At 45.3% G+C, this 13,521-nt stretch overlaps 1 protein-coding gene across 2 annotated transcripts in view; it reads left to right on the plus strand.

Moving 5' to 3' along the window:
- The first annotated feature begins 1,235 nt into the window (after window positions 1-1,235).
- SNX9 (sorting nexin 9) overlaps window positions 1,236-13,521 on the plus strand; it is an 89,463-nt gene continuing 77,177 nt past the window's right edge. The window contains exon 1 of one of the 2 annotated variants that reach the window (XM_036247851.1): window positions 1,236-1,286. In XM_036247851.1, the coding sequence (XP_036103744.1) occupies window positions 1,275-1,286 (12 nt within the window). In that variant the 5' untranslated portion in view covers window positions 1,236-1,274. Of the gene's footprint in view, window positions 1,287-5,376; window positions 5,476-13,521 lie in introns of those variants that run through there. The other variant, XM_036247850.1, reaches the window with a different exon arrangement.

Genomic DNA, 13,521 nt, shown 5'->3' on the forward strand with positions numbered 1-13,521 from the left:
AGAGATGCTAGGTCCAAGGTTATGGTCATTTTCAATTTGATGAGTATTACCAAATCAGCCAGATTATTTATGGGGCCTTGGTTTCTTCCTGTCTGTCAACAGTGGACAGCAATGACTTTCCCTAAGGTTTCATATTAGGGTTAAATGAGATGAAGGTATGTAAAAGCCTAGTACACAGAGAGCCGACTGTTGATGTTAACCTTTTCAGGTAGACAACTGTTCATGACTATCATGCTGACTATAGCTTTGGATATGAACTCAGCAGATATAAAAATGTACAGAAAATCCTGGACATTTAAAATGCACCTATCTTAAACTCCACAGTTGAATGTAACTCATGAAATCTCTGGAGGCCAAAACGAGTACTTCCAAGAGCAGGCCAATTTGACATTAATTGTAAATATCCTTTCCTGACTTAATGAAGTCGCCTTGACAGTCACCTCTTGGGGTACACACTGCCCTGATAATAAACACAGTGCACTAGACTGAGGCACCGAGACGCATCTTCCAGTCTGGCTGCTCGAGTTGTCATTTGTTGGGAAAGCCCGCACACCCCAAAACCAGGACATGTCTGGACCTCTCATGGGCACTTCAGGAAGGCTGCCAGCCTCCCCACACCTCCGGGGGCCCAGCTGGAGGTTAAGGGGCCGCGTCGGACTGAGGCCTCAGCGCTGGGCCCAGCCCTGCGAACCCGGCAGAACCTTCTGGAAGGGCCGGTCGGGCCGGGAGCCATCGCTCCGCTCGGCCCGGCTGTTGACGGCGCACCCCCTCCGCTCAGCCCGCGCAGCCGGCCCGGGACGCGGCTCCCCGTCGGCGGGTCACCGGGGCGGCCCGGGGCGGGGGCGCGTCCTCGGGGCCGCGGGGCCTGGGCCTGGCGGCCGCACCGCCCGCAGCGCTTCCGCCGCAGCCGGCGGGGGCGGTGACCGCGCGCAGACCCGCCGGGCCGGCCCAGCGCGGGAACAAAGGGCGCCGCCGCGGGCGGGGGCGGAGGGGGCGAGGAGGCCGGGCCGGCCGAGGGCACCGGGCGCGCTTCCGCCGGCCACGCCGCGGTCCATGGGCGGCTCGGCGCGGGGGCGGGGGCCGCGCAGCCGGGCGTTTCAGGAACTGCAGCAGCGGGCGGCGGCCGGAGTCGCCGAGCGCCCACACTCGGGGCCGAGGCGGAGCTGCCGCCGCGCCGGGGCCCAGCCGGAGCCGCCCTCAGTCGCCTGCCCGCCGCGGGCCGCCAGCGCGGCGCGGGAGAGGAGCCGGCCGTCCCGGGCCGGGGCCCCGCCGCCATGGCCACCAAGGTGAGGGGCGCGCGGCAGGCCCGGGGCCCCTCGGCGGCGCGGGAGGGTCGGGGCCGGGCGAGGGCGAGGGCGCTCGGGGACCCGGCCGGGGGTGCGGGAGGGTCGGGGCCGGGACGAGGGCGCTCGGGGTCCCGGCCGGGGGTGCGGGAGGGTCGGGGCCGGGGCGAGGGCGCTCGGGGTCCCGGCCGGGGGTGCGGGAGGGTCGGGGCCGGGGCGAGGGCGCTCGGGGTCCCGGCCGGGGGTGCGGGAGGGTCGGGGCCGGGGCGAGGGCGCTCGGGGACCCGGCCGGGGGTGCGGGAGGGTCGGGGCCGGGGCGTGGGCGCTCGGGGTCCCGGCCGGGGGTGCGGGAGGGTCGGGGCCGGGCCGGGGCGAGGGCGCTCGGGGTCCCGGCCGGGGGTGCGGGAGGGTCGGGGCCGGGCCGGGGCGAGGGCGCTCGGGGTCCCGGCCGGGGGTGCGGGAGGGTCGGGGCCGGGCCGGGGCGAGGGCGCTCGGGGTCCCGGCCGGGGGTGCGGGAGCGGCGCCGCCTGCAAAGTTTGCGCCCGCGCGTGGGCTGCGGCCGGGCCGAGGGAGGGAGTCGCCGCGGCCCCGGGGGCTCTGGTCACGTCCCGGGGGTGGCCGCTGCCACGTCCCGCACGCTGGCCGCCGCGGAGAGCGCGTCCCCCCCGGCGCCCGAGGCCCGACCCCCGCCCGGGCGGCCGAAGTTCAGGCCGGGCTCCGGGGCACCGACGCGCACCTTGAACGCCCCGCGCTTCCACTTCCTTCGTCTTTCTTTTTCTTTCTTTTTTTTTTTTGTTTCGTTCGTCTTTTGTTTGCTGCCTTCTCGGTTTGAACGGTCCCCCAGCGCGGACGGTCGCGGCGTGGGAGAGGACCGTGGTTTTCCGCGGCGCGGTTGCCTGCAGAAGGCCCAGGCCCGGATTCCGGGTGCGACTTGGGCTCGCGCTCGGGGACTGGCCAGCGGCCGTGGCTTGCTGCGGGCTTGAGGGCAGTGTCCGTGGGGTCAGTGGTCACTCGGCCACGTGAGTCTGCAGGAGTCACCCTCCCCGCCCCCCTTCCTGGCGGGGTTTCCGTGGTTCCGGATGCAAACCAGGGAAGCCTGGCTCGGGTGCGGGCCGGCGGTGCGGGCCGGCGGGGACCCCTCCAGCAGCCAGTCATGGGGTCGCAGGGATGGACCGACTTTTGCAAGTCGTTTTTGAATTGTAACCTTGATAAACATCAGCACCCTCTCCCGTAGTTGTGTGTGAAATCTCCCAGTTTCTTTTGGGTTGGTGAAAACCTTACTTTGTTGTTGTTGTTGTTGTGTTTTTGTTAGGTAATTCAGGAAAGTGGTAAGGGGTTTGAAATCCCTTTGAAAGATCAGATTGTCCGGTCTCATTTGTCTGTTAATGTGTGTGCTCGGAATCTACCTCGGTGCAGTGTTTATGTATTTATTTATTTTAATGGAGATTCATTGCCTGCTGTCACTGACATAATCCCCTTGTTAAAACAGTATTGTCTATGCTCCTCTTTGGTCTTATCAGATGCGATAGGATTTACTACCTTTTTTAACACGTATAATTTTATATTGATCTTTTTAAAAACAAAACTGAGCTCAAGGCAAGGATGTCTAAGGAAATTTGATTTTGAGGTTTGTTGCCACACGTTTCGGAAACTACCAGTCACGGTCTTATTTTACACTCATCTTGCAACCTTCAGGGCTGTGTGTGGGAGATGCCTGTTGGGTGGTGGTCAGTGTTGTGGTATTTCTCACTCTGATGTAATGCATGTTACAGCACTGCCCTTTAAGTGGGACCCAGCTTAGCAACTCGTGCAGGTGTACATAGTGGAAATTTCATTTGATGGGTACACCTGAATTTAGTTTTTCCGTAAAATTGAAAAGGATGGTGGTTCTGGTACTAAACTTGATTTGGACGTGTCCTCCCTAAGTACAAGCCTTAAAGCACGCGTCAGCACTTCCTCCATGATCATCTACTACTCTGAAGGCAAATTCCAGGAATTCCTGCTGTTAGCCTCCTTCACCTTTCTAATCACTGTTCCACACGGGACTCATTTCCATGTCTGCGTGGTGACAAACACTTCCATTTTTTAAAAGAGGAAGAGCAAAAAAGCGCTTAATAAAAGAGGATCCTGCCTCAGTTTTCTGGTTTTCCTACTTCCTGGTGACTCTTGTATCAAACCAAACTCTCATTTTTTAATTGTTCCCAGAGAGTTAAGTTCTTGTTTCCCCACCACCCGCTACCCACATCTCTGCTTTACCAACAGCTGAGTTGTTTGGGCTTTTTCCTTCACTTTTTTTAATTGAATAGATGAGGAGAATGTACTTTTAGTAAGTAACTAATAACAGCTAACATTTTATAAAATTTAAGACTCGTTGCACTCTGGCTCTTGCTTAATGCAAGTGATGGCAAATCAATACAATATCTGGATATATTAGGTACTGTTGGGTTTCCCTTTGAATTTTCCAAAGAATGGCCTTGGTTCTCTTAGATACAATTTTCTTGTATATTGTTCTTAAATATTTTTTTGAAGATGCGCTTATCTTCAAACTATCATGATTTTTAAAAAACTTCTGGTATACTCAGAATAGAAAGGAATTATTTTTGAGGAGAAAAACTTGAATTGGTCAGTTCTTCATAACCCAAAAAAGTTCATCAGTAACTGCACATTTTAAAGGGATTATCTGTTCTTTGATTCTGATCTGTCCCCAGTATGCTGAATTCAGTTATGTTACTCTGCGACCGGTCCGGTCTCATTTAACAAATGCAGGGAAAGGCTAATACAAGTGTGTCAAGTCTTGACTTCTGTTAGAAGCTTTAAAAGGTTATATTTTGACATAGTCATATGGTGAATTTAGGAGTAAATTAAGTTTTATATATTAAATCTTGGGAAAGAAATTATGTTTTCGCCCGTATTATTAAAAGGGACATAAATGGAGTACTATGCAGCTGTAAGAAAGAAAGGTCTGTTACCCTTTGAGACGACATGGAGGGACCTGGAAAGTATTATCCTAAGTGAAACAAGCCAAGCAGAAAAAGACAAATACCACATGATCTCACTTATTTGTGGAATATAATGAACATAACAGTCTGAGGAATGGGGTAGACCCAGAGACGTGGAAGTGGGGTACAGACTGACAATCCCCAGAAGAGGGAGTAGTGGGGGAGAGATAAACCACAGAACTTATATCCATGTATGCATGAACAATGGACATGGACAACACAGCTGGGGAGGGTGGGGGAGAAACATCTGTAACAAAAATAAATTTAAAAAATTAAATATAAAAAAGATTTATTAAGTAAAATAAAAAATAAAAATAAAAGGGACATAAAGAAAATAGTGAAAGTTAATCCATAGCTATATAATTTAGTTGTAATTCCCATTTCAAAGTTAACCTTTGGTAACTAATTTGGATTCGTTTGTGCTTACATAGTCACTTTTAGGAGTAATCATTATAACAAAATTCTAGGAGTGCCTGGTGCTTTTTAAAAAAACCCACAAAACACTTCTTTCTAGCTCCAATGTCTAAAGTTATACATTTGTGTTATACTGCTTGTCTGGTAGAATTAAGTGGGGGTGGAATGTTGAAATACTGCTAGGTAAGAAATGAGTGAATTGCTTAGGACTGTTCCATTATAAACATTAGAAAGAACAGTTTAGAAAGCGTACTTTGTGGTCTCTCCTGAGCAAAAACCTCTTTTTCGGAAAAGATAAAAAGGCTAGAAATATCTTTCTAGAGAGTCTTCAGGGTTAAAGGTGGTTTTGATAGTTTGAAAAAAAGTATGGGAAATGATAATCATTCAGTTTTGTATAACAGTATTTTTAAAAGAATCTTAAATATAATATCTGGACAGTTTTTGTATAGTCAAAGAAGAATTCTATGACAGTGGAAAGGTAAAACAATTTCTTATCACAGAAGGAATAGATTAGAAAGCATAAAAATTTTGCAGAGTTTTCTACTGCTCCCTGTTTTTATATTGAGCATCTGAAAATTAAATTACAGTTTTACTTTAATTGCCCACCTAACACTTTGTAACTTGCACATGCTTTTCTTTCTTTTCTGGAATGCTGTTCTTTGGCCTCTTCCCCCAGGTACCTTCCTTTTACACATATGTCTCAGAGCATTACTTCTCTGGAAAGCATTCCTGATCTGCCCAACCCTCGTGGGTCACATTTGCCCCTACTGCCATTTAAGGTATGTTTCTACGACTAGTGGCTGTCTCCTTTAGGATACTGTCAGCCCTAGGAGGCTGGTACGGTACTGTGTGTATTTACTAACCTTTGTGTCCTCTGTGACCAGCACACACCAAGGCTCTTTAGAAGCTGTTACTACACAAAAGAATGTTGAGTTTTCTTGCCTCTGTTTCTCTCTCTCCAGTTTGAAACAGAATAAGATAGTCCATTGAGATAGGTGGCTTGTTACAGAAAACTGTCTCCAGCCATAAGCTTTCGTTCATTTAATTGTGCATTTAAGTGAACTTGTTTTTCAGTATACATGTGCAGTGGAAAATATGTATCTACCGCTTAGGTATTAGCAATGTTTCTTAAGCACAATATTACAGTATTATTAGTGATTACATGAGAAATTGGTTCTTATGTTTTAAGATCATTGGAAAAGCTTCTTACTTTTGTAACTTTGAAAAATTTATCTTAACCTATGAGCTGTTAGAAATGTGTTTAATTTTTTGAATATTTTATTTTTCCATTACAGTTCACATACAGTATTATATTAGTCTCAGGTGTTCAGCATACTAATTAGACATTTATACAACTTACGAAGTGATCACCCTGATAAATCTAATACCAATTTACACCATACATAGTTATTACAATATTATTAACTATATTTTCCTATGCTATATTTTACATCCCCATGACTGTTTTGTGACTACCAGTTTGTACTTCTTAATCCCTTTGCCTTTTTCATCCCCCTATTCCACTCCCAGATGGCAACCATCAAAATGTTCTCTGTTATCTATGAGTTTGTTTCTGTTTTTTTCCCCCCTTCTATTGATTTTAGAGAGAGAGGAAGTGAGAGGGAGAGACAGATAGAAACATCGATGAGAGAGAACATTGATTGGCCACCTCCTGCATCCTACACACTGGGGATCGGGCCCACCACCTGGGCATGTGTCCTGCCCGGGAATCAAACCGGTGAACTCTTGGTGCATAGGTTGATGCTCAGCCACTGAGCCACACCAGCCCAGTTTGTTTCTGTTTTGTTTGTTCTTCTACTTTTTAAATGCCACATATAAGTGAAATATGGTATTTGTCTTTCTCTGACTTACTTCACTATAGGCGTTATACCCTCTAGGTCCATCCATGTTTTCACAAATGATAAGATTTTATTCTTTTTTATGGCTGAGTGATATTCTATTGTATATATTCACCACTTCTTCTTTATCCATTCATCTATTGATGGACACTTAGGTTGCTTCCATAATTGGCTATTGTAAATAATGCTGCAGTGAACATATGGATGCGTATGTCTTTTCGAATTAGTGTTTTGGATTACTTTGAATAAATACCCAGAAGTGGAATTGCTGAGTCCCTCTTTGTCTCTTGTTACAGCTTTTGTTTTAAAGTCTATTTTGTCTGGTATAAGTATAGCTACCCCAGCTTTTTTTTTTTCTCTCTCATTTTCATGAAATATCTTTTTCCATCCCTTTATTTTCAATCTGTGTGTCTTTGGATCTGAAGTGAGTCTCTTGTAGGCAGTATATGTAAGGGTCTCGTTTTTTAAATCTATTCAGCCACCCTTTGTGGGGTTTTTTTGTTGTTGTTTTTTATCCTCACCTGAGGACATTTTTCCATTTTTTGTTCAGACAGAGTGGGAAGGAGAGAGAGGGAGGGAAGGAGGGAGGGAGGGAGAGAGAGAGAGAGAGAGAGAGAGAGAAACATCAACGTGAAAGGGACATATTGAGTTGCTGCCACCCGCATGACCAACCAGGGCCGGGGACAAACTGCAATCAAGGTATGCGCCCTTAGCGGGAACCGACCCTGGGTCTCTCTGGACCACAGGCTGATGCTCTAACCGCTGAGCCAAACTGGCCAGGGCCACCCTTTGTGTTTTGATGGGATAATTTTTCCAATCAAGGTAATTGTTGATAGATAGGTAGTTATTGATATTATATTCATATTTTTTATTTTTCTTAAAGAAGTCCCTTTAACGTTTTTTGTAATGCTAGCTTGGTGGTGATAAACTCCATTAGCTTTTTCTTGTCTGGGGAGCTTTTTATCTGTCCTTTGAGTCTAAGTGATAGCTTTGCTGGGTAGAGTAATTTTGGTTATAGGTCCTTGCTTTACCTCACTTTGAGTATTTCATCTGTCTTCTCTGGCATGCAAAATTTCTATTGAGAAATCAGCTGACAGTCTATTGGAGCTCCTTTGTAGGTAATTAACTGCTTTTCTTTTGTTGCTTTTAAGATTCTCTCTTTGTCTTTAACTTTTGGGATTTTAATTATGATGTGTCTCGGTGTGGGCCTCTTGGGCTTCACCTTGTTTGGGACTCACTGTCCTTGGCTTGTGTGTTTATTTCCTTGGCACGTTAGGGAAGTTTCTCATCATTATTTCTTCAAATATGATTTTAATGCCTTTCTCTCTCTCTTCTCCTTCTATGGATGTCAGTGTTGATATACTTGAAGTTGTCCCAGAGGCCCCTTAAACTATCTTTATTTTTTAAAATTCTTTTTGCTATTCTGACTGGATGTTTTCTGCTACTTTATCTTCTAAATCACTGATTTGATCATCTGCTTTATCTAATCTATTTTTTCTTTCCTCTAATATATTCTTCATTTTAGTTATTGTATTCTTCATTTCTGACTTTTTTATTTTTTTATCTCTATTTTTATGTTTCCTATCTTTTTGTGAAGTTCTCACTGAGTATCCTTATAACCACTGCTTGTCTCATTTTGTTTAGTTTTATTTTTCTGGAGTTTTGTTCTGTTCTGTCATTTTGGGACATGTTTCTTTGTCTCCTCATTTTGTCTGCCTCCCTGCATTTGTTTCTACATATTAGGTAGAGCTGTTACGTCTTCCATTCTTAGTAGAGTGGCCTTATGTAGTAGGTGTCCTGTGGGGCCCAGTAGCACAGTATCCCTGGTCACCTGAGCTGTGTGGCCCAGGTAATTTTTTGTGTGAGCTCTCCTGTTGTAGTTGAGCCTTGATTACTGTTGGCATGTCCAGGGGAGGGATTGACCTTCAGGCTGATTGGTTGTGAGGACTGGTTGTGACTACAGTGGAGGAGCTGTTGATCAGGGCTTGGGAGCTGACCCCATGGAGTAGAATTCCTAGGATTCTGCAGGATTGGCTTTAGCGGGGCTTCGATGCCTGCTGAGTCTTCCCTTTGAGTGTGTCATATATGGAGGTGGTTGGGTGGTGCTCTCATGGGGTCTGATGCTGGCCACTGGATGTATTGGTTTTGAGGTCTTTTGGGAGGGGCTCTGGTGCCGTTCAAGGTCAGCTGCTACCTGTGCCCTGCCAAAGACCACTTGATTTGAGCTACCAAGTGATCTGCATGCAGATGGTTGCCACTTGTGCTGGGCTTCACTAAGCTGCCTGGGAGAGGCTGAGCTGCAAACAGGCCAGCTGCCACTAGTGTCAGGCGTGTGGCTGCTTAGCAAGAGGTAAGCGGCTCACTGAGACTAGATGATGCTTACTTGGAGTTTGTGAACCTTGGAGAGATGTTAGGAAAGTCCTCAGCATGAGCTAAGGCAGGCTATTTGTATGGAAAAGCACTGGAAGCGACTGGGTGTGTCCCAGACTTGACTGGAGTGGGGTCTCAGGGAATGACCAGGACAGGGCAACCAGTGTTATGAGGTTGCTGGAGACTCAGATATGGCCAGTATGTAGGCTGGGTTGGGGGAAGGCTCAGAAAAGGAACAGTGGCCTGTGCCAGCACTTCTGTCTGGGAGAAAGCTGCCCCCCCAGCCCTGGCCCTAAAGCCAGACAATTCAGTTCCTCCCCATATGTCCCTGGCGCCTCTCGAGCTGCTGCCCCAGTGCTAGAGCTCAGAGCAAATGAGTCCAAGTGAGTCCTTGCAGTCCCTTGAAGAGGAATGCCTGGGACTCCTCCCGCAGCCCTCTGTCTTAGCCAGAGTCCCCACTGATTTTTACAGCCAGAGTTATGGGGACTTCTCTTCCTGGCCATGGAACCCTGGGCTGGGAGTTCTGGTTTGGGGCTGGAACCCCTCGCTCCTCAGGGGTGACCTCTGCAGCAGAGATGCCCCTCCCAATTTTCAACTATTTTATGTGGATGGGGGACCAGCCTGTATTGTGTCTCTACCAGTCTCAACAGGGCTTCTTGTGTATATAAGACTCCTGTTTCGCTAGACTTCAGGTGGTTCTCAATGATGGTTATTCTGTAGTTTTGATGTGGTTGTGAAAGGAGACAAGTACAGCATTTACCCATGTTGCCATCTTGACTGAAAGCCCCAAAGTGTCTTTAATTTTTAAAAGTATAGGGTTTTTCTATTTGTTTTTTTGTTAATGATTTCTAACTTAATTGCGTTGTGATCAGGTAATCTGATTAATACTAATACTATACCTGAACATTTATTAAGGCTAATTTTGTATCTAGCATATAATCAGAAATATTCTACCTGTGAGATTTTATCTATCTGTCTGTCTATCTATCTATCTATCTATCTATCTATCTATCTATCTATCAATCATTCCCAGGAATGCACATGTGTGCATTCTGTATGTGTCCATTAGATTGAACCTATTATGCCTTTCACATCTGTATCCTTATTAACTCTTCTTGGCTTGGTGTATCTAAGTGGCCTTTTTGGTACTTGATGGACATGTTAAAATGGTGGATTTAAAAAAAATCTCTGAGTTTAGAATTCGTGTTATCTTTCAGGTGACTTGGAACTTTTTTTTACTATGAAGTAACGTTCTTTTATAATACACTTTTTCTTAAAGGCCATTTTGTCTAACAATGTGACTTCGTTATCTTTCTTTTGGTAAATATTTGCTTGGTATATAAAACCCTGTAGCTGAATTTTATCTTTTTATCTAGTCTGGTGATCTTTATGGCTAGAGATTTTTCTTCTACTTTTATTTGTATTTACTGATATGTTTGGATTTCCAGCTACCATTTTATAGATTGATTGAGGAACACCCTCCTCCCGTCTTATTTTACTTCTTTTTTCCCTTCTTAACTTTTTGGAAGGTTTGTCTAATATGTTGCCTTTTTTCAGTGGTTATCATAGAATGTATGTTACCATTTCTAAGTTAAAGTCTGAAATTACTCAGTATTATTACCCTTCTCCTGAGGGTAAAAAAGACCTTTAGATACTTAACTCCAATCATCTCCTCCAAAAGAGCCAGTTATTGCCTGGTATTTGAAATCTCTCTTTTCCAAGACAAATTAGACAGTTTTTTATACAGTTAACATTTATTTAGATTTCATCACATTTTACCATGTCTTTGGTTACTATTCCTTTTTACATTCCAGATCTTCTTTCTGGGATAATTTTCGTTCTGCCTAAAGTGAATTCTTTGGAATTTTCCATTAGGGAAGATTTATTGTTGGTAAATCCCTTATTAGTGAAAATGTATCTTGCCCTATTCTTGAAATAGAGTTTCTTAGGTATGGAGTTCTAGGTTGATAGTATTTTTTCTCGGCATATTTGAAGGTATTACTCCTGTTTTCACGGGCTCTCAAAGTTACTGCTAAGAAGTTAGCCATCTAAGACGGTTCCTTTATAGATGGTCTGACTCTGCCCTCTGCCAGTTTTGTTTTTTTTTATCCTCACCCGAGGACATTTTTCCATTTTTTGCACAGACAGAGTGGGAGGGAGAGAGAGGAAGAGAGAGAGAGAGAGAGAGAGAAACATCGATGTGAAGGGACACATCGAGTGGCTGCCACCTGCACGACCAACCAGGGCCGGGGACAAACTGCAACCGAGGTACATGCCCTTAGCGGGAACCGAACCCGGGTCTCTCCGGACCGCAGGCGGATGCTCTAACCGCTGAGCCAAACCGGCCAGGGCTGCCCTCTGCCAGTTTTGAAGACCTTCTTTGTGTCTTTAGTACTTTGCAGTTTCACAGTGTGTCATGTGTGGATTTTATTTACACAGCTTGGGATTTAATGGGTGTCTTGGGTCTTTCAGTAGCTCTAGAGCAGTGGAACTTTGTGTGATGCTGCAAATGTTCTACATCTGTGCAGTTCCGTCCGGCAGCCACCTGCCACATGTGGCTGACAAGGACACGACACGTGGTTAGTGTGACTGAGGAACTTTGTTTTTATATTATTTATTTATTTTTATTATTATTACTATCATTTTTCCTCACCTGAGGATATTTTTCCATTGCTTCTTAGATAGAGTGGAAGAGAGAGAGAGAGATAAACATCAATTGGCTGCCTCCTGCACAATCCCAGCCAGGGCCAGGGATTGAACCTACAACCCAGGTATGTGACCTTGACTGGGTGTCAAACCCAAGACACTCCCGTCCTAGGCCTGATACTCTAACCACTGAGCAAAATCGGCCAGGGATTTTTTTTTTTTTTTTATTTAAATGGCCACCTGTGGCTAATGGCTACTGTATTGGGGAATACAGTTGTAGAACATTTCCAGCAATTATTATTTCCTGAATATTGCCTCTTCCCAGTCTCTCTTTCTGGAGCTCTGATTAGCATGGAAAAGTCCAGCAGACACATAACTCCCTGACTCTCCACCTGTTATGTTTTCTTGTACTGCATTCTGGATACAGTAAAGCCTTGATTTTGCAGACTTCAATTTAGTGGACTTTGGATTTAATGGACAAAATTTCCAGTCTGTATGTCTTAGTGAACATTAACACCCTGTTAATTTAAAAATGCTTTTAACCAAGATTTGCTTACAATTAAATTAATCACCGTTATTTTACACAAATTTTAGGGAATAGGCTATATGTTGGAAAAAGCACTATAGTAATTTTGCCAACACAGATAAATATGACATATCTACAACTATGGTCTGCATATTGAAATCCAAGAGTCACCACTCGTAAACAGTGTTCGGTGCCTGATTAGCATGTGATCACACTGAATCAGCACACAAGGTAATTGGTTCTGTTGTCCTGTGGCATGACTCTCCTGCAGCAGTTTAGTGAGTGCTGATGTTCCCACGTACGCTAAGCCACGCACGCCCCAGTCGTGTGTATTTGTTTACTTGAAGTGACTGGTAGATGCTCACATTTACTAGACCTATTCAGTATAAATTTAAAATTACTGTACTACATATAGAAAACTTTTCTGTGAAATTAAACTTTTCATAGATCATTAATTTTAATTACACAAATATGTCTACATAAGTAAAAACAGGTAAACTAATTAGTCAATTTTTAACATATTCAGAAAATCTACTTTTTTTTTTAATCCTCACCCGAGGACATTTTTGCATTCATCTTCAGATAGAGCGGGAGGGAGAGAGGGAGGAAGAGAGAGAGAGACATCCATGTGAAAGAGACACACCGGCTGGTTGCCGGGGACAAACTGCAACCGAGGTACGTGCCCTTAGCGGGAACCAAACCAGGTCTGTCTGGTCCGCGCGTCGTCTCTCTAACCGCTGAGCCAAACCAGCCAGGGCTGGAAAACCTACTTTATCGTATAACAGACGTTTGGCTGTAATGGACACCCCTCTTCCGAATCAGTCCATTGTATCGAGGTTTCCCTGTAATTTCTTTGACTCCTACCTTCAGTTCACTGTTCTTTTTTCATTTGAGCCTAATTTGCTCTTTTATCCGTACCTTCAACTTTTAGTTATATTCTTGTTTTAGAAATTTTATTTGGTTCTATTTCAAATCTTCTTGATCATTCCTATTTTTGTTTGTTCGATTGATTGATTGTTAATCCTCACCCAAGGATATTTTTTTCCAGTGATTTTTAGGGAGAGTGGAAGGGATGAGGTGGAAGAAAGGGAGAGAGACAGAGCGAGAGCGCACAAAATTTCAATGTGCACATCAATTGGTTGCCTTCCGTATGCCCCCTGACCAGGCCAGGCATCGAACCTGCAACCCAGGTACATGCCCTTCATCAGGAATCAATCGCTCCATCTTTTGGTGCATGGGCTGGCTCTGGCTGCTGAGCCACACCAGCCAGGGTTGCTTGGTCATTCTTTCTAGTCTCTTGTTCTTTCCTCATAGTTTTAAGCTTCACTTAAGTATAATAAACATTTATTGTTTGTGTCTGGTAATCTTAATATCTGAAGTCTAATTCGGCCATCTGTTTCTTTTGCTCATTCTCATGGTGCCTT

This window comes from Molossus molossus, unplaced genomic scaffold (assembly GCF_014108415.1).
Source record: "Molossus molossus isolate mMolMol1 unplaced genomic scaffold, mMolMol1.p scaffold_m16_p_8, whole genome shotgun sequence".
In the NCBI taxonomy this organism is placed as follows: Eukaryota; Metazoa; Chordata; class Mammalia; order Chiroptera; family Molossidae; genus Molossus; species Molossus molossus.